The following is a 24,119-nucleotide window of genomic DNA, read 5'->3' as shown; positions in this document are numbered from 1 at the left end:
AATCGAAACAAAGTTGGTCCGTTGTAACACGAGACACAATTTAGGTCGAATGAAAGACGATACAGCTACAGTAATTTGGTTCGAGTCGTAAGCTTAGCAGTTAAGCTTTACCAGGTAGCCATTGCTATGCGTCAGGCGCTCCGTCCGTATTTATGCGGGTACCCTTCCTTTTTCACGTGCTTCGTCTGGTTTGAATCGATTGCTTATTTTGCTTTGATCTGATAAGTGCCGTTTTCTTTGTTATAGGTGTTTACGTCAGTCACTCTAAGCCGAAAATGCATTACTGTACTGTGTCATGCATTGTTTGTCGCATTCTGATAGTGCGTGTGTACGGCCTGTCGCGGCATGCCTGTCGCGGCATGCCTTGCTTTTGTGCGCGCTACCGCCGCATTAAAAAAAAGAAAAGAGAGAGAGAGAGGAATCGTCTCATTAGAGAAACAATGGCAAGAGACTGCAGTTTGTTGTTACTTACACTGCTGCTTTCTTTGATAATGATCAACAAGAACCAAATAATAGACTGCGTATGATAGAACATGTTCTGAACGAGAGTTAGGCGCAAATTTTTCTTCGTTTGAAAATCTTTGCGGCCGCTTCTTTAGTACATCAAATTCTGCACAGAAATTAGTCATCTTACATTTAAAATCTAGTCAGTTGCCGTGCTTCATTTCTGACTATATCACTATTAGTCATAAGAATAATACCAATATAAACATGACACGATACGTATATTCTTCCGCGTTTGCTGTTGTTTCACTCTAGTTTCGTAGTTTATTAGGCAGACAGGATTTAAATGAGAGCAGCAAACACGAAAGAATACATGGCAAAATGTTTATTTTCGTATTATTCTTATGGTGAAGAGAATACTGCATGTGATTCACATTTCATCAGGTTCCTATTAGCAACCATCTCTTCTCACGGGTAGGAAAAAACTCGGAACGTAGAGTTGGCCATATTGACAAACATCCCTAACAGTCTTGCCAGTCGGATTTTCCTAGTACATTGAAATTCTGCTACATTCGAAGATGAACAATACGGAATTTGTATTTACTTCCTTGGACAATGTATGAAAATGCAGTGGTCGAAACTCAGGGCGGAAAAAAAAAAAAAAAGAAGGTTTTGGCGCCAGTATTTATCTTTGTGCCCACAAAGCATGCTTGTGTAGCGCTACATATATTCGACGGCAGAAGTTAGTTGTGGCGGCACCTACCAACATTTTTCAGAACTTCCGCTTGCTTTGCACTCGATTCTAAGCCGCAGGCGGTTTTTTGGATTACAAAAACCGGAAAAAAAGTGCGGCTTAGATTCGAGTAAATACGGTACATGCTATTAGTGTAGTTTTTCCTGGTGGGGAGGGGTACAGCGTCATTATCTCCAGAAACAACATTGACAAATAATTCAGAATCAACACTCACCTCCATATCCTGCTTCAGTTGCCCCAGAGCTGATTTATATCGTTCTTCAAATGGGATTAGTGTCTCTTCTGACACGACCAACTCATGCACAGAATTCTTCCCTGCAGTCTTTAACATATCTTGAAAGGTGGAAACCTGAAAGACACATTTATTTGGAAATCTATTACAGTGGGAAAGAAGGTATGAAATGTATTGTATTAACATATAACATAGGACTATTATAGTTTATCAGACTGAAAATAGCTTAATAGAACAGAAACTAAAAGTAATAATCCGTAAATTTTTGACTGGTTGCTCATTTACAAGTATCACACTAAGCCATAATCACGAAAAATTTAGAAAAATTGGACAATAATGAATTATAAACAATAAATAAAAAGTGTGTGCTCCATTTAGCTTGGTGATAGTTAAAATAGAGGGAAAACAAGCAGGTAACCACTTTTGACAAAATAAAATGAGGCTTATAGATTATGAGCACTCTTCTTCCTGGAGGAGTAAACTACATGTCAATGGACAGTGACATACTCTCAGGGACTGTCAACCTATTCACGGTTGAATACTGAGGCACATAATTCCATGGGGGATTTGGTGCAGCTTCTCATCACTCTCTACTGTTCTCGCACCCAGTCACACATCGTCCTATACTCTCACAGTGAGGTTATGAGATGTAAAGGAAAGTACAACATGCACCAATTTCAAACATCTTACAATGCTGCATTAATTGATTGATTCATTAATTAATATCCCTCAAATTCTCAAAGTGCACCTACACTTCCTCTTCCTGCGGAGGCGGTGAGGTGTGCCCTATATTCTACTGTGGTCACTCCCACAAATTTGGGCAAGTAGTTTAACAGATGCTGCAAGTCTGCTAGCTTCATTGTTGACATCTGCTGAAGTTCAAAACTGTGGACAAAGCTTGCAGACAACATGAGGAGTTCGAGAACATTGGCAGGACATGGAAAAAAGTACAAGATAAAGTTAGTAATGATCCGAGGCTTAAAAAGTCCACGAAGACAATTCTGCTAGAGAGTAGTTGTGGGAATGGCTGAATTGATACTGAAGTCCCTTGGTGATAAATAACAGGTAAGTGGTATTTGTAAGCCAAGGGTAGAGCTCAGTGATATCACCTTTGATTTAGGATGCCAGTAAAGAGCATTCTGGGGAGAAGAGATAACAGTTGATACTGTAACATCAATTACAGAACTGACATCATTAACCACATTGCCAAGAACGCTTGTAATACTGATGTGAAGGTCATCTCACTCTTTGAGCCCTGGATGAAATGTTCCATTAAACTAGTAAATGTCGTGTGGGTGCAACTGATATACTGCCCCTCATGTGGTTGCACCATTTATGGCATGGCCAACAACTTGATGGTCCTTTTAAGATGGCACTTGCACAACTAATTTCCAGAAGCATTCGGCTAATGAGAACACAATTTATCTAATTCCTTTATGTCCGATATTTACTTATGGTAAATGTTACCAAAGGACAGAGCTGCTGAATAACTACACCCGCAATAGCAGTAATTAATGGGAAGATAAATAAATAATAATAAATCCAGCTTGGCACAAAGGATAATAATCAGAATACATTCAGTTTTTCATCAAAACAAAACAGGAAATATGAACGTCTTATGTCACCAGAGGAACTGGGAAATTCAAAGATAGATTTACAGTTGTGCTACACAATGCAGAGTGTAATTTGGAAGTAACAGAAATTGAATTGATGAACTTAGATGGATACAAACTAGACAATGTAAATAAAGGTGTCACAGAGTGATGTACTTCTCGCAAGTGAGAGACTGTTTGTTTACTCTTAGGACAATGTATCTTTGACTTGTTATATTGTATGTTCTGTGACTATGGAATAAAGTGTTGTTGGACTGCTAATCGCTGCTCTATTGTGATTCACGACATAAGAGTTTGGTGCCGAAAGCCGGGAATAGACTTTGCCCGAGACAATTTCCACGATTGCCGTTGTGAAACACGAATTCTGGACGCACGTCACGCGGCAATACTACGACGGGGTTTACTGCAGCGATTTGTTACACCACGCAACAAGCTCTTCGACGACAACCGCCATCATACACAGCTAAGTTCAACTGAATTATCACGCAACATGTTTTGTAGTGCCATTTGTAAAGGCAACTGATTACATTATTGCCGCTGTGTACTGCTATTGTAGCTGTTCGATTAGCGCTTTAACGAATTATCAGATCCTACGCTACGCCTACATATTGTTTATGACTAGTGCTGCCATCTAGCGACCATCAATTGAACTACTTCGACTAGCGATCCAAAGATAACGCCTTACTAGGACCAGCTGATCGCTAGCCGACACTGCTTTAAACTTTGGAGTAATCGGACGGAATGGACGTGCCAGACCACAAACCAGAAGCGCAATTACTCTCTCTAAAGAGAAAACGTATGAGAGAAAGAGCAAACATTATGCGACTCGTGGCAGAAGTTGCAAGGTTGCCCGACACATCAGAAATCGCGGATTATAAATATTACAATGACAGATTGGGAAGCGTTCTGGACTGCCTCGTTAAATTAGATGAGGATATTCACGAGTTGTTAGACGATGGCAAATACGAAGATGATGTTCCTAAATGCGAAGATTATATAGACACCGCGAAACTCACAATTTCCCGATTGTCTCACGAAATAGAGAAACAGCTTGCGAAATCGGTAGCAGACATAAAGATTCCCGACAATCCGCCGGCACAATCTGTAACAATGAGTGTTCCCACAGCTTCAGTAAAACTTCCGCCGATCAAACTTGAGCCTTTTTCAGGCGATATTGAAACATGGGCGCGATTCTGGGAGCAGTTTGAGCAGTCGGTTGACAAAGATCCGACGGTAACTACAATCAATAAACACATTTTTCTTCGCGGCTATCTCTCTGGAGAACCAAAGCATTTAGTGGACGGTATTGCGGTGACGGCCGAGACGTACGCAGAAACGAAGAGGATTCTCCGAGCGCGTTATGGCAACAAGGATCGAATAATTCAAGCCCACTTAGATTATCTCGAAGCCATAAAACCAATTAAGCTATCCACCCCAGAGGAACTTAATTCAACATTCATTGAATGCCAGCGACGTATTCAAGCTCTCCGGGCACTTGGAGAAGACGTGAACGGATACGGTCGAGTCCTCGCGCCGAAAATTTTACGCGCTTTTCCGGATGATATATGCCGCCGCTGGATAATTCACGCCAAGCGTACAGGAATATCCGAAGGGGACATTTTGCAACTGATGGAGTTTCTGAACGAGGAAGTCGACGGGGCGCTTACCACGCGGAAGATACGCGGTGAATTTTCAAGCACTTCTAGTAACCTTCCCACAGCGTCCACACTTCACGTACACGCGAAATCTAAAAGATCGACTCCGAAGGATACCAGGATAAAGGAACCATTCTGCGTCTTTTGCGAATCTGGCGGTCATTGGGCGCAAGACTGTAAGAAGATCGTACGCGTTAGTGATCGAATAGATAAATTGAAACTAGCAAACAGATGCTTTCTTTGTCTTCAACGTGGCCACAAAGTGTCAAATTGCAAAAAGAAAGAAAAGGCTCGGTGTGTTAACTGTAAAAGACTGCATCATAAGTCCATTTGTGAGGAACGAAAGGATATTAGGGGTCCTGCGGGTCAGACAAACGTTACCTCCGTCGGAAAGGTATCTGTCGCTCCTCACGGATATACGTACCTTCAGACAGCTCAAGTATGCGTCTCAGGACCTACAGGATTGAGCAAGACAACGCGATGTCTACTGGACGCAGGTAGTCAGTCCAGCTTCATAGCAAAATTGCTGATTGATGATCTGAAACTGCAAACGGTAGACCGACAGGAACTAACCGTTTGTTCCTTTGAATCAAACCCTACACGCCCACGCCACCGCAGGCTTGTTCAGTTTAATATGAAGGGGCTTTGGCAGAATTCTTCAGTGCCACTTACTGCCTTCGAAAGTACTCACGTTATTTCTCACCAGCCTTCAGTTCCACAACATATAAAAGAGTTTACCAGATGCCCGTACGATTACGCTAGCAGATCCGAAAACCGATTCAACAGAAGTTCTTCCCGTGGAGATTCTTGTAGGAGGCGATTTTTATTGGAAGATAGTGAAGCACAATTCGCCCATACGCATCTCTGAAACCTTAGTGTTAGTTCCTTCTCTGTTTGGCTGGATACTTAGTGGTAACAAGTCACAAGCCTGTGTGCATGCAACCGTGGTAAATTTTGCTCAGACTGACCGATCTCCTCTGCACTCTGACAATGATTTCAGACGCTTTTGGGACTTGGAAACTATAGGGATTACTGCCGATCAGGATCTACCTGTGAACAACAAGGATACGAGACTTCTTGAAGAGTTTAGAGCATCTTTCTCTATAAAGGATCATCGGGCAGTCATTACACTTCCCAAAATGCAACATAAAGTGCTTTCGAGTAACAGACCTATCGCGGAAAAACGATTCAAGCACCTCAGGGAAAGATTTCAACGTCAAGAGACATTTAAGCAAATGTATTTCGATCTTATGCTAGACTACATTACGAAGGGGCAAGTAGAGGTCGCTCCCACCCCACTCTCAGGAAAGGAGCTATTTTATCTCCCTCATCATGCAGTGAGGAAGGAGAAATACGGAACCACTAAGTGGAGAATAGTCTTTGACGCCTCATCTCACGAAAACAATGCACCTTCTCTGAATGAGGTATTAGAAGTAGGACCGAACCTATTACCAGAGATTCTGGAAATTTTACTGCGTTTCAGATTATATTCTACGGCTATCGTCGTGGACATCACACAAGCTTTCCTTCAATTAACCTTGAGCGAAAAGGACAAAGACTTGACCAGATTTTTCTGGTTCAAAATTAGCCAGGATCAAACAGGAAATCTTCAAACGATGGACGAACTAACAGAATACCGTTTTAACAGACTCCCATTCGGCCTGACCTGCTGCCCATTTTTACTTTCTGCAACACTAAGAGAACTTGCCGACAAGTGTATGACAGCATTTCCCACCATAGCACCACTTATAAACAAGACTGCATACATGGACGATTTTGTGATCTCAGTAGAAGGTGATAATTTGGTGATAACTATATACTATGAACTTGTAACCCTAATGAAATTGATCAGTCTCCCCTTATCAAAATGGGCTACCAACTGTGAACAACTCCACACTATCTGGAGGGCAGAAGGGCGAGAACTCCACACCCAGACTCAAGTTTTAGGTGTAGACTGGAACACCGCAGGTGACTACTTCTGTATTGATCCTAGCGAAATCATCAGAAGGTCGTCAGAAGAGCCAGCCACCAAACGACTCCTTTTACAATGTACGGCTAAATTCTATGACCCACTCGGACTGTTTTCCCCAGTTTCTCTTGTTGGGAAATTGCTATTCCAGGACACATGGTGCCGAGGAATTGGCTGGGATGAACTTATGCCCTGGGACTTAGGCGCACGATGGCGCGCTTGGATATCTAGCTTACCTTCATTGTCACATATACGTGTCCCTAGATGGATTGCTACAGCTCATGGAAGAGACTCTCAGCTGCACGTATTCTGTGACGCCTCGGAAAAGGCATATGGAGCAGCTTTGTACATTCGTACTGTCTTAGATGATGACGTCGTAACCCATTTAGTCTGTAGCAAGAACAGACTTGCTCCTATTAAGAAGGTGACATTGCCTCGACTCGAACTTTTAGCGGCAGTAGTTGGGACCAGACTATTGTGTTACTTTTGCCGTGCAACAGACTTTAAAATTGCCCATGCGATATTGTGGACGGATTCTACAATAACACTAAGTTGGATTCACTGTGATCCTAACAGATGGAAGACCTTTGTTTGTAATCGGGTAACTGAGATACAAACACACACGACTCCCACGCAATGGAAACACTGCCCAGGACCAAACAATCCTGCTGACCACCTCTCACGTGGACTCCTCGGCTACCAAATGAATTCTCTGGATATTTGGTGGCATGGGCCGCCTTGGCTTACACGCCCTCCTGAATGCTGGCCAAACAACGATACTCCAACGATGGTACGACTTCCTCCCGAAGAAAAGAGGAAGAAAACCCAGAGCCAAGTTTTGTCGATATCTACGCCAACCAGCCTTTTGAACTTACTTAAATTCAGCTCGTACTGGAAGCTCATTCGTATCACAGCATGGACTCTCCGTTTCCTACACAACATTCGTCAGAAGAATAAATCTTCAGGAGAACTTACAGCCACCGAATTATCAGCTGCCAAAATGTATTGGATTCGAGTGGGCCAGAGAGATTCCTTCCCCAACGAATTACATGCACTTCAGAATAACTTACCACTGCCAAGAGAGTCAAAAATCGCACGATACAATCCTTTCCTAGAAGATGGACTGATACGTCTAGGAGGTCGACTGCAGTGCACTAGCCTAAATAGGGAACAAAAACATCCTGTACTCCTTGACGGTTCCCACCACTTCACACAATTGGTTATTCGAGAGACACACATCCGCCTTCATCACTTTGGTGTTCGTTCTGTACTATCCGAACTGCGAACCGAATTTTGGATCCTTAGAGCTCGTCAGGCCATCAAAAGAATCCTATACTCATGTTTCGCATGCAAGATCTTGAAGAATCCACGAGGGCAACAGATCGAAGCACCGCTGCCACCTGAACGAGTTTCACCTGCCAAACCATTTGCTGTAACCGGAATAGACTTTGCTGGCCCACTATTCATCAAAGTGGGGAAGCAAACGCACAAGTCATATATCACTCTTTTCACATGTGCTACCACACGAGCTGTCCACCTCGAACTCTGTACAGACTTGTCAACGGACAAGTTTCTTATGGCACTTCAGCGATTCGCCGGAAGACGCGGACTACCCCACACGATATATACAGATAACACGAAAACATTCCACGCCACGAATATGGAACTAGCCCAACTTTGGAAGGCATTAACCACCACAAAATCTTATCAGTTCCTCGCCCACCACGGTATTACTTGGAAATTCATTGTCTCCCGTGCGGCTTGGTGGGGAGGATGATGGGAAAGAATGGTGGGCACTATAAAGCATTGCCTACGGAAGGTACTGGGACTCGCAAAGCTCACTGAGGAACAACTGAACACCACCTTGATCAGTATTGAAGCCGCGGTGAACTCCAGGCCCATCACACCAGGAGATGATTGTGATGCACTCACACCATCCCATTTTCTGACGGGAGAAAAACTTACGACTATTCCGACGGGACCAGAGCCTTCAGCGAGCACGAATTTAACAAAGGAATTTCGACTGAGACAGCAACTCTGTGACAGTTTTTGGAACCGTTGGGTTAAAGAATACCTATTGGAGCTCCGGAACTACCATGAAGTTAAACGCCCATCGGGACGAGTCATCCCCTTTCGCCCTGGCGACATCGTGCTGATCCAAGAGGACCTTCGTCCGCGACATATGTGGAAGAAGGCCAGGATAGAAAAGGTACTACCAGGAAGAGACGGCAGGGTAAGGACGATAATACTCCGGACACCAGAAGGTCACATCATTAGTCGTCCTGTGCAGCTGGCCGTACCTTTGGAGGTCGACCAGGGTGGGGAGGATGTCACAGAGTGATGTACTTCTCGCAAGTGAGAGACTGTTTGTTTACTCTTAGGACAATGTATCTTTGACTTGTTATATTGTATGTTCTGTGACTATGGAATAAAGTGTTGTTGGACTGCTAATCGCTGCTCTATTGTGATTCACGACAAAAGGTATAAGGATTACATATACAAAAGTGGAATGAAATTCCAGGCCATATGTCTAAACAAGTAACTGAGTGATCAGTTCTGAGAGCTGTATTTTAGTAACAGAGAGCCAGACTTGGCAGCTGAGACAATGGTCACGTGTGTGAGAGTTATGTTTGTGTGAATATCTGTATGTTTTTATGCGTGTGTTTTGTCTAATTCAGAAGGCCTTTTGGCTAAGAGCTTACTTGTTTCCCAGTTTTTTGTTGTGCCTGTCTGCAACTAACACCTTCATTATGTGGTGAGCAGCAATTTATCCTTTTCATAATATTGTCATTACTAGGTCCTGGATTTTTGATTGTAGAAATTAATCTCTGCATTTTTGTGTAGAGGAGGTGATCCACTTCTACTTCACCATCCTCATTCAGAGATCATTTTTTTTTTTTTTTTTTGTGCACTTGTGAGATAACAGCGGAGTTTATAGCGAAACAAAAACAGGCACATCTGTGCGATCATAATACTCATAATGATGACTGGGGCTGAGCAATTGTTGAGTGTCTCAAGAAGATAAACGATTTGATTGTAGCCGATGTGCAATATCACAACTCATGTATGAAAAAATTGTACCAAGCACCAATGACTGGAGAAATTACAAAAGGGGCCTTTATGCAAACGAAATCAATACTGCAATGCAGTATATTTACTCTTATCTGAAGCAGAATGCTCGAGAGAGTTGGTTTTGTCTGGATGAACTACTGACCAAAATTAAATGTGGTAACCAACCATACAAAAAACTGTGAAGGCACAACTCCTCAAAAAGTAGGCCCACAATATTTTAATTGTCTACACGGCCAATAAGGCTTCTGCGATTTGCTTCCGAAACACGGCATATAAATTATGGACAGTAGCCTGGTACAATGAAAAACACCAGCAAGACCGAAGAATGTTGGTGTTTTGTAAAGATAACTTCAGCAATCACTATGCAGGATACTCACTCCAAGAACTATTAAGCAACATATTATCCTCAATCACCAGATAATAATTTTCAAAAAATAGAGTCTGGTATACCTGAGAATTTAGTCATTTTTCTGGACAACGTGATACTGAAGAAAAAATGCTGAAAAGTGGACACTGCTCTTGGACAATGCACAAATACTGCAGCAAGGTCGTAATATTTTGCATCACCAATGAAGTTGGAGTAGCAGCGTTTTTTATTTTAAGTTTTCCTGGTGTACAAAAATCTTGAATATTCTGTTGGTATTCAGCAGGATGGTGGTGTTCACAGGTGAGATATTTCGGCAAGCTGAGTTCTTGTCATCTTCAAGAGTTCCTGGAGACTGATTGACCTCTGATGGATGCTGGCTCTACATAGTCTTTACCTCCACAAATAAAGCTTTTGGCCACTTGCGGTTACAAGTTGTGTGTGTGTTTATTGTTGACAAAGGCCTTGATGGCTGAAAGCTTTATTTGTGACAGTCTTTTTGTTGTGCCTGTCTGCGTTCAACCTGCTTAGCTGAGTGGCTACATGCTTGCCTCCCATGCAGCAGGTCTGGGTTCGATTCCTGGCCAGGCTGGAGATTTTCTCCACTTGCGGAGTGAGTGTTGTGTTGTCCTCATCACCATTTTATCCTCATCACCAGCACGCGAGTTGCCCAATGTGGCGTTGACTGAAATAAGAGTCGCACTTGGCGGCCGAACTTCCCCGGATGGGGCCTCCCAGCCAGCAATGCCATACAATCATTTCATTTTTTTTTCACTATTTGGTGAGTAGCAACTTTCCTTTTCATAATAGTGTTACATTCCATACTGAATTTTCCATTGTTTGATTATTCTTTATCCCCCCCCCCCCTCCTCTCCGCAGCCACCGTCTCAGTGCCTCCATGCAGTCCATGGCAGGTGGTGGGGGAGGCATGGCGCTGGGTGGTGGGGGAAGTGCGGCACTCCACGACACATCATGAACCACAATCTTTTCGTGGTCATGGCCACGTGCAGATTTCAGCCGCTGAGGTGACAATGCGTCTTCTTCATACATCCTGACGGGATAGGATTTCCGTGTAGAATGCCAATGTGATTTGATCGTACTCAAGGCTGGATCCTAGGCCTTGCTTAACTGAAAGCCACTGTACTTATTTATTAGCTCGTCTTACACTCCGATCTCCATTGGCTTTTTAAGAGTACAATCCCAGAAGGTATTCGACTGCTGCAACACCTTTGTGCCATCGCAGTTCGTGTCATGTCCGTGGGAGATGCATTGCTCTGCCACAGTGGACTTTGTTGGCTGTATGTTGTCTATGTGGTGTTCATGCTTTGTGCATCTCTGCTGTACTTTCCAGATGGTCAGGCCTACATACATTTTTGCACTGGCAAGGGATGTGGTAAACTGCCTGTACCCGGAGTCTTAAGTCATCCTTGACTGACACTAATAAAAGTTTCTGTCTTGGACGGAGGGCGAAACACGCACCTGACACGTAATTTTGGAGTGTTCTGCAGCTCTCTGCTAATGTGTTCCCAATGTATGGTATAATCACAGTCGCAGCCAGTTTGTCTTGGTCCTCTGCAGGCTGTGGTCTCGGCTTCTTCGGTCTTTCATGTTTCATCTGGCAGGTGTTGTAGAGCAATTCAGCTGCTAAGCTGCCATGGTCTGAGATTTCACATGCTCTGTGCACCAGTGTGCTTAGGTCTCTTGTTGCCACAACCATGTCAAGTCCAATACATTTCCATCATGAGTGAAAAAACAAGGAAGGAAGATTGGGTTTAACATCTCGTTGACATCGACATCATTAGAAACAGAGCACGAGCTTGGATGGTGTCAAGGATGAGGAAGGAAATTAGCAGTGCCCTTTCAAAGGAACCATCCTGGCTTTTGCTAGAGTGATTGAGGGAAATCACTAAAAACCTGAAACTGGATGGCCAGATGCAGGTTTGAACTGTCATCCTCCCGCAAGTCCAGTGTGCTAAGAACTGCGGCAACTCAGTCACGAGTGGGGTTCCAAACTGAGTGTTTTGGTAGTTTTCAGTGAAAGCCTTTAGTAATGTTTCATAGGATGTTTTATCATGTCCACCATTAACATAACTGTGATTTCCCTAATTGATTGTTGGATATTGAAGTCTCTACTGATGATTACAGTACGACTGGGGAACATATGTAGAAGCGAACTAGGATTTTCTTTAAAGTTTTTGGTTACATAAGGAGGTAAGTCTGGTGAGTAATAGAAGGATACAATTTAAATTTTATTACTGAGTACATCGGTTATTCATGACTATACAAGGATGCTACTTTTAACACAAAGATTGTATAGCCTAACAATGCTGTTGAGCGGCACAAAACCAAGAAGAGAGATTTGGACTGATGCAGAGCTTCTGATACGGACAGAAAACTGCGATGCTCTGTGCAACAACACACAAGTGACGTGCAGCGTTGATACATCAGAGGCAATGATTTGTTCATGAGCATTCTGTTTGTCAGCATTTTTTGTTTCCCATTATTACTGACATGCTTGGGTGCACACTTGAACATTGCTGGGTAGCTACGAACACTCTGCTGTAATCTGTGCTATGAAAGAGTTGGGTGCTGTAATGTTAAGCAGTGGTCTTACTCGCCAACGTCAAACATTTGAAAGAAATGCACTACCTGCATTACTTTCTGCCACTTTCAATTGAATAGTAGCACTTTTATGTGATAATGTGATGTTGAACAAAACATATGTGTCACTGAAATTTAACGAAAAGGTTAAGGTATTTGAGGCAAGTGAGAAAGACAAACTCTCTGTGTGTGAAATAATGTTGTGTTTCAAAGGTGGTAAATTGCAAATTTTTCATACTTTAAAAAACAAAGGTAAGACACAGGATAAATAGATGAAAGGGGATGGGGAAATGAAAAGAAAGATAAAGAACATGGGAAATGAATAAATTAATGAGACAGTATGGGAATAGTTTGCAAGTGTAAGAGGGAAAAGTCTATCTTTTCTGGACCCATGATGCAGAGTGAAACTCTGAAAGTCACTAAAGAGCTTGGAAATATGGACTTTAAGGCATCAACAGGATGGCTGGACTGTTTCAACATTGTGTGGAATGAAGTGTGCGGGAAAGCTAACGATTTGCAGGAAAGTGTAGCAACAGAGTGGAAGATAATACTCTACAATGTAATTGTGAATTATGACCAGAAAGACATATTCCATGCCAATAAAACAGGACTGTTTTATTGTGCACTGTCTTCAAAATCTCTAGCTATTCGAGGTGAAAAGTGCATCATTGGACCAATGTCCTACTAAAGAAACACTGTACTGCTGTGTGGAAACATATTAGGTGAAATGGAGAAGCCACTGGTGATTGGAAAGCCAGCAAAACTGCATTAAAAAAACAAACCCACATCAGATGTCAATAAGCTTTTAGTCACACTGCGAAGTAATAAAAAGGCGTGGATGGTGAGCAGTCTTGTGGATGAATGGTTGGGCTGTTTCAATACCAAACTGAAAAAATGGAAATCGCCAAGTTGTTCTTTTCCTACAAAATGCCACCTGCTGCCCAAAAATCAAGTAATCAGACGTGCAATTGGCTTGGTTACCACCAGGTTCAATTAGCCTCTCACAACTCATGGACTAGATAGTTATTTACTTATTCCAGTCCCATTACAGGAGATTATTGATACAGTCTCTTATTCCTGGTGTTGAAGAAGTTGAAAGCGCATTTGTTCTTGTGTGGTCGGTTTCTGTCCTGGATGTAGTAAATTGGATTGGCTTGGCAGTATGGGAAATAAAGCCCAAAACTGTAATGAAGTGAAATTTCCTGTGAAGATTAAAACTGTGTGCCGGACCAACACCCGAACTTGGGGCCTTTGCCTTTTGTGGGCAAGTGATCTACCAACTGAGCTACCCAAGCATGTCTCACAACCCATCCTTACACCTTTACTTCTGCCAGTACCTCATCTCCTATCTTCTAACGATCACAGAAGCTCTGCTGCAAAACTTGCAAGACTAGCACTCCTGGAAGAAAGGATATTGCAGAGACATGGCTTACCCACAGCTTGGATATGGTTCCTGAATATTTTCGATCTGCAGCGAAGTGTGTATTCTCGGGTACCACAGTTGATAGAGCTCTTGCTCGCGAAAGACAAAGGTCCCCAGTTCGAGTCTAGGTTCAGCATGAAGTTTTAACCTGCCGTGAAGTTTCATATCAGCACACACATTCCACTGAAAATCTCATTCGAGAAACGCCCCTCAGGATGTGGCTAGCTAAGTCATGTGTCCACAAAATCCTTTCTACCAGCAGGGCTAGTATTGCAAATTTCGCAGGAGAGCCTCTGTGAAGTTTGGAAGGTAGGAGATCAGGTACTAGTGAAAGTAAAGCTGTGAGTACAGGTCATGAGTTGCGCTTTGGTAATTCAGTCGGTAGAGCACTAGCCCACGAAAGGCAAAGTTCCTGAGTTTAAGTCTCAGTCTGGCACACAGTTTTAATCTGACAGAATATCAAAAGAGAACACTCCACTACAGGGTGAAAATCTCATTCTGAAACAAAGTGCTTCAACAAAGTGGAGTTTGCAGGTCAAGAACAAGACACGTCTGTGGCCATCAAAGCACATGAAAATCCAGTAGCAACTGTTGATTTTAATTAAAATGCGAAATATTTCATGTAGTGCAGATGATTTCTGCCAGATCACTCACTTTTACTTCAGCAACAGATTTGGAAGAAATCTGTACCACAAATGGAGATCATGAAGAAACAAAGGAAGAAGAGGAGCAAAATTGTGTCCCTACATAAATTAATATGCCTGAAGAAGCTATTGCAAGCACTAATGTTCTGCAATTTGCAGCACTCTTAGATTTCTCAAGCTGTTGGAACTATTTTAAAGTGCACACAATTGCGTAGAAAAAACGATTTTGGAGAGGAAATTCAAACAGGTTTCCCTAATTGATATGAGGAAAAAAAAAAGAGAAATGAAATGTAATGCAAATAAACATGGCAATATTACTTGTGTACATACAACAATAAACAAATTTAGAGTCACAGCAAAAATAGAGAAATGACATATTATTTATCAATTAGTGTAATACTCTAGTGTTCTATTGTACAATAAACAGTAAATGAACATCTACTGTGCAAGAGTGAAGGTATGTAAATACTTGCATAACTACAAATTTATACTCTTGTATATTCCCTCTGCCTTAAAAGTTCCAGACAGCCTTTCCCCCCGAGTTTGCAATACTATAAAGGAACAAATGTTGCTTTTATGTTACCTTCTTGTGCACATCCTGGAAATTACGTTGGCCATGTTTCCCAGCTATTGCGACAAAATGGATACTGACTGCGCACAAAAAGTGAACATTAAGTTCTGTGTTAAGCTCGAGAAAATCCCTAGCAAATGTGGACAATGATAATGCACGCATATGCAGGTGAGGCACTTCCAAGAAATCATGTTTTTGAGTGGCACAAAAGGTTTACGTGAAGGCAGAGATTCAGTGCAAAACTATCCCAGAGCACATACCGAAGCAAATGTGGAGGGGGTATGGCAGTTATTGCAAGAAGACCACCAAGTTTTATGGGTAATGTCAGAAGAACTGTCATGATGTGTCATAAGTTTTTATGTGAAAATTTGGGGAAACTTACGCAAAACTCTGCCAGATGAAAACAAAGCATATAAATTTGTAATTATGCATGTATTTACATACCTTCACTCTTGCACAGTGGAGGTTCATTTACTGTATATTGTACAATAGAACGACTGGATAGAGCCAGACTTGATCTCACATTTCTGTCAAAGATCACTGCTGGGGATTAAAGTTGGTGCTACCAGTATGACCACCACATGAAGCGTAGAAGTGCTGAATGGCGGAATCCTGGATCATCAGCCTTGAAAAGAGTCAAATGACAACCTACGAGGACAAAGACAATGTTGATCACATTCTTTGATAGTATAGGATTAGCTCACCAGGAGTATATTCCTCCAGGTCAAACAATAAACCAAAATCTTTACATCCCTGTTGATGAGATTTTCGGCTGTACGGATATGTATTGCTTCCTTAATCATTGGGATTGCATAATTGAAGAAGCAATACATATCCGTACAGCCCATAATCTCATCAACAGGGATGCGGGATTTCAACTGAGCACAAACTGGAACCCTGCATTGGCTGCTATTACATCAGGACACAGAAATCAACATTTTTCAACAACACACCCATCATAATGTTGGTCTAGTATGGTATTTAATGAGTGAAGTCTGGCTGCACTGTTAGTTAACGCATCACACAGTGCAAGTTAACGCATCACACAGTGCACGTGCAGGAGAGCCGCTCTGCAATTTTTGGCAGAGGGTGTTTGAGTGTGGCACCATCTATATGCAGATCACTGCGCATGCGTGTTCTAGAAACGGGGGGGGTTGAAGTGCAGATACCTTCCTTCATTCGTACCTAGCCACAAGCAAGGCTGAACCACCTGAAGATATCCGACAGTTACTCTGCTGTAGTATACAGGGAGTGGCAACTGACCCTTAACATAGATAAATGTAATGTATTGTGAATACATAGAAAGAAGGATCCTTTATTGTATGATTATATGATAGCGGAACAAACACTTCTGTAAAATATCTGGGAGTATGCATGCGGAACGATTTGAAGTGGAATGATCACATAAAATTAATTGTTGGTAAGGCGGGTACCAGGTTGAGATTCATTGGGAGAGTCCTTAGAAAATGTAGTCCATCAACAAAGGAGGTGGCTTACAAAACACTCGTTCGACCTATACTTGAGTATTGCTCATCAGTGTGGGATCCGTACCAGATCGGGTTGACGGAGGAGATAGAGACGATCCAAAAGAGAGCGGCGCGTTTCGTCACAGGGTTATTTGGTAACCGTGACAGCGTTATGGAGATGTTTAGCAAACTCAAGTGGCAGACTCTGCAAGAGAGGCGCTCTGCATCGCGGTGTAGCTTGCTCGCCATGTTTCGAGAGGGTGCGTTTCTGGATGAGGTATCGAATATATTGCTTCCCCCTACTTATACCTCGTGAGGAGATCACGAATGTAAAATTAGAGAGATTCGAGCGTGCACGGAGGCTTTCAGACAGTCGAACAGAAAAAGGAGGTAATGACAGTGGCACGTAAAGCGCCCTCCGCCACACACCGTTGGGTGGCTTGCGGAGTATAAATGTAAATGTAGATGTAGAAATATTGTGCAATTTGCACAATGTGATCTGGAGGCAAACCCATGAAGACTGTTTACAACCTATGTTTTCCTTACACTGCTGAAATAGGGATGAAGGAGGAGGTGGTGGTGGTGGTGGTGGTTTTGGTGGTGGTAAGGCAGGGGAGAAACAATTGCAGGGGTGACTAGGGAGGCAGTGCACAGAGAGTGCTATTGCGGAGGAGTACTTTGGGATTATATGAGACCTGTAAAGGTAATTACCAAGCAGTAGCAACCACAAGCATTTCAGCTTGAAGCAGACTACTGTCTGAAGGTAATCTTAGGACAAATGGTTCAAATGGCTCTGAGCACTTAACATCTGAGGTCATCAGTCCCCTAGAACTTAGAACTACTTAAATCTAACTAACCTAAGGACATCACACACATCCATGCCCGAGGCAGGATTCGAACCTGCGACCGTAGTGGTCGCGCGGTTCCAGACCGAAGCGCCTAGCACCGCTCGGCCACTTTGGCCGGCTAATCTTAGGACATGCCAGCACTATGTTACGATATGAATAGAATTCTTGTCTCCATATTACAGTTTAAAAACTAGAAAAAAATGTTTAATGAAGAAAAATATATACAGTTTTCCAGACAACTAACCAAAAGTTGTGCTGAATGTCCAATAGTGCAATTAGAATGAACTGCTTACTTGATTTTGAAGGATGAGTGTAATCGCTTTGCCTGATTTTCCTGCACGCCCTGTTCTCCCTATTCGATGAATATAGTTCTTGATGTATTTTGGAAGGTCATAGGATATTACATACTTGACGTTAGGCATATCCATACCACGGGCGAGAGCGTCAGTACTGATGAGACTGGAAATATGAAATACATACTCTTTCACAGTGATATTTGGCAAGAAATAGAATTTTACAAATAATTATTCAAACTGTCATTAACATTAAAATAATAATGTCAACTCTGTCACTATTCTCCATAGTAGTCAAACATGAATCTGTAGATCGACCACTGAAATGGCTCATTAACTGCTAAATGTAAAAATGCAGCCCCCCCCCCCCTTTAAAATGTTCCAAGTAATAATTTTACTGATATGAATGCATAACTCTGTTACTACCTCAGTGACAAAATACAACTCTCAGTTGGAGATCAAATTGTAAATGGATGTTGTCATTCAACCTCCTTGTGATGAAAAATAAGTGTATTACAGATGTCAACTCTAGCATGAAAATTTTCTCACTACTGCCATTTAGAAACTTACTGTTCATTACTGCACCATAGCACTTAACTGTACAGGACCGAACTGAAGGAAACGTGGATCTTTATTATAACTTCAGTGAAGAATGACGGCTATCAAATTTAGGCTCTTCTGTGAACCTGTGTCATGCAATCTCTGATTCAATAGTGTTCCGAGAGCTCTGCTGTGAATGTCATAGCCAGTATGAGTATTAAACATGATGGTAGCAAGATATGTAGTGAATGTTTAGTCCATTTGTTATGGGTTGTCAGGGCTGATGATGATGGTAAGTGAGAAATTCTACAAAAGGAAACAAGAGACAAAACTTCCAGGATATGTGCTTACTTCAAGTACAAAGCTCATGTATGGGTGTACCACAACTGTCACTTGGAACCTGCGTGAAATCCCATCATTCATGAATCAGATTACACCACTAATGAATCAGGGATCAAACCTCAGATACTGAAGCTCAGTTCTTCACTGAATGTCAAAAAGAATTCCTGATCTCCACTTTGGCATGAAAAGAATGTTGAATGCCGCATAAAACAGACTGCCGATGCTGAAATACCAACTAACGGGGTGAGGTTCACAGAAAAACACATAATGAAACTTTAATTTTCAGAATTCTTAATTTCTTCGTTGAAGAATATGATAGTGTAACTGTTAGGGGAGAAGGTGGTTGCAAGCTGTGAATGAAACTCAAATTCTTTTGTCAAGCAAAACATAAGTAGTCACAATCAGCATAACTACTCCTTTGGCATTTAGCAAATATATTGACCTGAGGACAGTTTAAACCTTAACATATGTTAAAGCAACTATTAGTACTGCTGGTACACTGCCTTGTTCAGGCTGCACGGTATTAGCTTCTTTTTGTAATGTTATAATTGGAGTATTATTGATATTATGTACAGAAATTCTTTACTATTTATAGTATGAGACAAAGGTAGTGGCCTGGATGACAAATTTGCTCAAAATTATAGCTGCCCGACTCCAAACAGCACACTGTGAATGTACAAATGACCAAAACGTAGTGGATACTTCTTTACAGCTGACACCTGGAATCTTGTTTTTTAAATACACTGTACAGAAATAACTGCCAATTTAACTAAAATGAAATAATAATTTAATACTGATGTGTAGCAATTGCCAAACATGGGCTTATAATTTCTATTAGTTTCAATTGGTTTTCTATAAAAGTGGCCAGGAAAATGGCTTTAGCATGAAGAGATTGCATCTGATCAAAATAACGTTAACAAATTTTGTTAATTGAATTACTGTTGCTAAATGGCACATTTAAAAAGAATATAACACATATAAAAGCACAGAGAATAAAAAAGTAAATACAAGAAAGTAAAGCTTTTGTTTAAGACGGCATTCTCTCTCTCTCTCTCTCTCTCTCTCTCTCTCTCTCTATCTGTGTGTGTGTGTGTGTGTGTGTGTGTGTGTGTGTGTGTGTGTGTGTGTACACGCGCGCATGTGTGGACATTTTCCAAGTGTCAGGGATTCATTTATTGATTGTGGCATAACTGAAAGAAGAGTTAAGAAAATATTGGTGACATTCCTATCCAAAATGTTTTGCGTGTGACTACTTGATAGAACAAAAAATGTCAATATAATGTTCAAGCACTGATACCAAGAACTTACATATCAATCTGACCATCAACAAATCTCCTGATGACTTCATCTCTTTGTTGACGCCAGAGTACAGATGACATTTCGGCACACGTGAGATTTCCCTGGCTCAAATGCTTCAACAGAAGAGACAGGCGATGTGCTGCCCGCTGTGAGTCAACAAAACATAACACTTGTTTCCACCTGTGACTTGTAATCAAATAGTACAGAACTAGCGGCTTAGTTTCTGGCGTTACTACACAGAATTTTTCCTTTAATTCTGCTGGTGTGGTGTATTTTCCAATAAACTCTCCTCTTAATTCTCCAACCAGTGGCTCATCTGGGACTGAAACACACACAATTAATTTTAAATATTGTTGTTCAATAACAAATAATTTATTGTTGATTATCTTGTAGATTGTATCCATCAGATTAACAAAATAGATGCCACAATAAGGAAGAAATACTAATAACATTAAAAATAGTTTATTATCTATAGCGACTTACACAAAACTGTTTTCACTCACTACTTGATTATGCCTAACATTTATTAAATAAAAGCAGTTACCCCTAGCTGTGCTGGCATATCAATAGTGTTGCTATGAATAGTGATGATTATTAAGTGAGCTACTGCACGTGAAATAACCTCAGCTGCCCTCATGTGTCTGCCTGATTGGGTAAGCACAGCTCCTGAGCTGACCCAATTCACGAAGTGTCATATGACTATATAATTTTGTAGGTGCATTCATCCAGTGCTATATGTGAACATTGTATGCAAAATGTGTCACGATTACAGTTAGTAGTAAGAAGTAATAAATTAACATGTCAGGCAGTTTTACTGCATGCACAGTGAAAATGTAGGAAGCAATAAGCTTTTTTTCTTTCATAATTTTGTGAAGAAATTGAGAAAGTGAGAAAAATTCTTGTAAAGGTTTGAAAGGATGTGTAAAGTTTGTTGCAAGTCCTCTCACTCTTAAATGCTGGATGAGGAATGTCAGGGTATTTGTGCATTGTGGCCTACACTTTTTCTTCACCTCACCTTTATCCTTTTGATAGGTAGGTAGCTGTTACCGCCACAGTGATTCCTTCTGGACAGTAAGTAATGTGTGTATCAAGTTTGACTGAAATCAGTCCAGTGGTTTCGGAGGATATTTGGAACATACATACATTTTTATAATACTATGTACGAATATCTTTTTTTCCTGTGACCCAATTTTGATGAATTAAAGCCTATACGGTGCCCCAAAATATGCTCAAGTTACCTGCGTGAAAATTCATCTAGTTGCTTTGGAGATTAGCATGTTCAAGGACAAACAGGCAGGCATCATAGTTTCAGACATTTATTATTAGTGTAGACAAGTGGTGTACTACTTAATATGATCTATAAATAGTTATAACACTACCCCTGCACCTAAAACAAAACAGTACGAGAAACAGTGACAGACGCACACATTTAAAAATATGCTTAACACTTCAACTATCTGAATATTTATCAAAATTCCTTTCCCTATATAATACAGAAACAGCAAAATGTATTTGCATTAAGTGCTAAAACAAAAGCAAAAGTCACTAATGTGTGTGTGTGTGTGTGTGTGTGTGTGTGTGTGTGTGAGAGAGAGAGAGAGAGAGAGAGAGAGAGAGAGAGAGTCAGGCAATTCACACAAGTCCATCTACAGGAGGTAAAATAGGGCTTAAAGATACGCTAACAATAGACTGTTTAAATTTCTGATAATGAGCTTCTGCAGGCAAGAAATAAAAGTGTGAGCTGAAGCCCTAAGTATAGGGCAAAATAAATTACATTATTATCACAATAAAATGAACAGCTTAGATTAAATAAGCATTGTGGAACAACTGACAATTATCTTTTCAGTGAGCCTGAGTCATCCTAACAACTGTTTGCTGTGGTTTAGTGTAACCACAGTAAAGTGGACACCCAGAAAGGAATTTCAATCCAGCTCCTGGGCATTACTTGTGGCCACAGTTTGCTTGCTTTGAGCAGTGACTGTGACTAATTTGGTGGTGATCTCACCTATGTAACTAACAGAACCACTGACAGGTTATATGCGACACTTCACATATCGATCTTTCCTTGATAACATAATGATGTTTTACCAATGGTGGTGCTGGAATATTTAATACTGGCAGGATATCACTCACCTGGGTAAAAGACACGGAATAAGATGACCAGGTTTCCATCGTCTGAAGGAAAAATGATTAAGAAAATTACTTATAGTTTCTAATATATTATGTGCTTAAATGTGTGTGTATGGTGTAGGGGGTGAGGGGACATTCATTTTGTGCTCCCTGAAATTTCTTTAAAATCTTCTATAAAATAGACATTGCGATGTTGCTTTCATCATTGTTGGATATAGCCCACATTGACCGAGTTGACTGGCACACTGAAATATGGTTCCTGATATAATCCGTTGCATATGCTTTACATATGCAGTGAACTCTGCAAGTCATGGCAAAGGGTGTGGCTGTCCGCCGATCGTGGTCTCGCGGTAGCGTTCTCGCTTCCCGAGCACGGGGTCCCGGGTTCGATTCCCGGCGGGGTCAGGGATTTTCACCTGCCTCGAGATGACTGGGTGTTTGTGTTGTCCTCATCATTTCATGATCATCCAGGAAAGTGGCGCAATTGGACTGAGCAAAGATTGGGTAATTGTACGGGCGCTGATAACCACGCTGTTGAGCGCCCCACAAACCAAACATCATCATCATCTCAAAGGGTGTGGCAGAGGATACTTTGCATTCTAACAGACGTTACAGTTTGTACAGCTATACGGTTTGTACTCCTATATCTACACAACTACTCTGCAATTCGCCATTAAGTGCATGGCAAAGAATTCATCGAACATCTTCAGACTATTTCTCTACTATACCACTCTCTTAATAGTGTGTGGGAAAATTGAACACTTAAATCTTTCTGTATGAGTTCCAATTTCTCTTATTTTATTACGATTATCATTTCTCCATATGTAGGTTGGCAACACTAAAATATTCTTACATTCAGAGGAGACAGCTGATGTGAAATTTCATGATAAGACCTCGCCACAATGAAATGTGACTTTGTTTTAATGATTACCATCCCAATTTGCTTATCAATCTGTCACACACTCTCCCCTATTTTGTGACACAAACAAGCTACCCTTCTTTGGACTATTTTGATGTCCTCTGTCAGTCCTTTTGGATAAGGATTCTATATCACACAGCAGTACTCTAGCAGAGTACAAGCAAGTGTAATGTAGGCAGGTTCTTTAGTACACCTATTGCATCTTCTAACTCCCAGACCTCCGATGTCAGGCACTCAGATCGGTACAAAATGTCGCATTCCGATAGAGTACAAAGTGAAACTCCGATTTAGTTTGTACTGTGTGCTGTTGTCCAGCAGAACAAGCATAAATGTTACTTAAAAATAAAACCAGACCTACTAAGTACAGGAAAAGTGTGTCTGTGAATATGAGACATGTATGGCTCATGTGAGTGAGTTGGTAGGACGTTAGGTTGCTGTAGAAAGTGTCCCGAATTAAAACCCCATTTACGGAAATTTTTTAACTGTTTATGCATTAAACTGTTATATGGGAGGACATTTTCCTGACAAGTAAAAAGACTTTTCAAAAGTTGTAGAAATGTTCTTTTGGCAGACTGCTTTCGCTTTGTTACTTGAAAGTAGCAAACCTATAGAGTACATCTGTATAGATAGATGTGGTGTTCTGTTGGACACATGTGGAAACAACTGTAGATGAGAGAAAGTGTGCAGCATTCCTACTGGATATAACTGATCCATGGAATGTGTTGAATGTCACAGAATAGGAAACATTAGATATTGAGAAGCGCACACCGAGTGGAGCAGTATCGTTTGTTCATGACTGAGTGTACAGACTAGTCAACATCTTCAATATCGTCGCCAGAAGGGTCCATGGGTGACGGAAATGTTGAAATACCACAAAAGTGTTTTGCTCGAGAAACAAGAAAATCAAAATGCTCAAATATTGCCTTAATGTAAAAAAGCA

At 41.3% G+C, this 24,119-nt stretch overlaps 1 protein-coding gene across 1 annotated transcript in view; it reads right to left on the bottom strand.

The window, feature by feature from the left end:
- LOC126187948 (ATP-dependent RNA helicase DDX51) overlaps window positions 1-24,119 on the bottom strand; it is a 191,725-nt gene that overhangs the window by 28,031 nt on the left and 139,575 nt on the right. Inside the window, exons 8-10 of the mRNA XM_049929324.1 lie at window positions 20,140-20,452; window positions 17,950-18,115; window positions 1,413-1,547 (exon numbers count right to left, since the gene is read on the bottom strand). Of these exons, the coding sequence (XP_049785281.1) occupies window positions 1,413-1,547; window positions 17,950-18,115; window positions 20,140-20,452 (614 nt within the window). The remainder of the gene's footprint in view (window positions 1-1,412; window positions 1,548-17,949; window positions 18,116-20,139; window positions 20,453-24,119) is intronic.

Source organism: Schistocerca cancellata, chromosome 5 (assembly GCF_023864275.1).
Source record: "Schistocerca cancellata isolate TAMUIC-IGC-003103 chromosome 5, iqSchCanc2.1, whole genome shotgun sequence".
Taxonomy (NCBI): Eukaryota; Metazoa; Arthropoda; class Insecta; order Orthoptera; family Acrididae; genus Schistocerca; species Schistocerca cancellata.
Note: the sequence above shows the minus strand (reverse complement) of the source record. Positions and strands in the feature narration are given on the sequence as shown.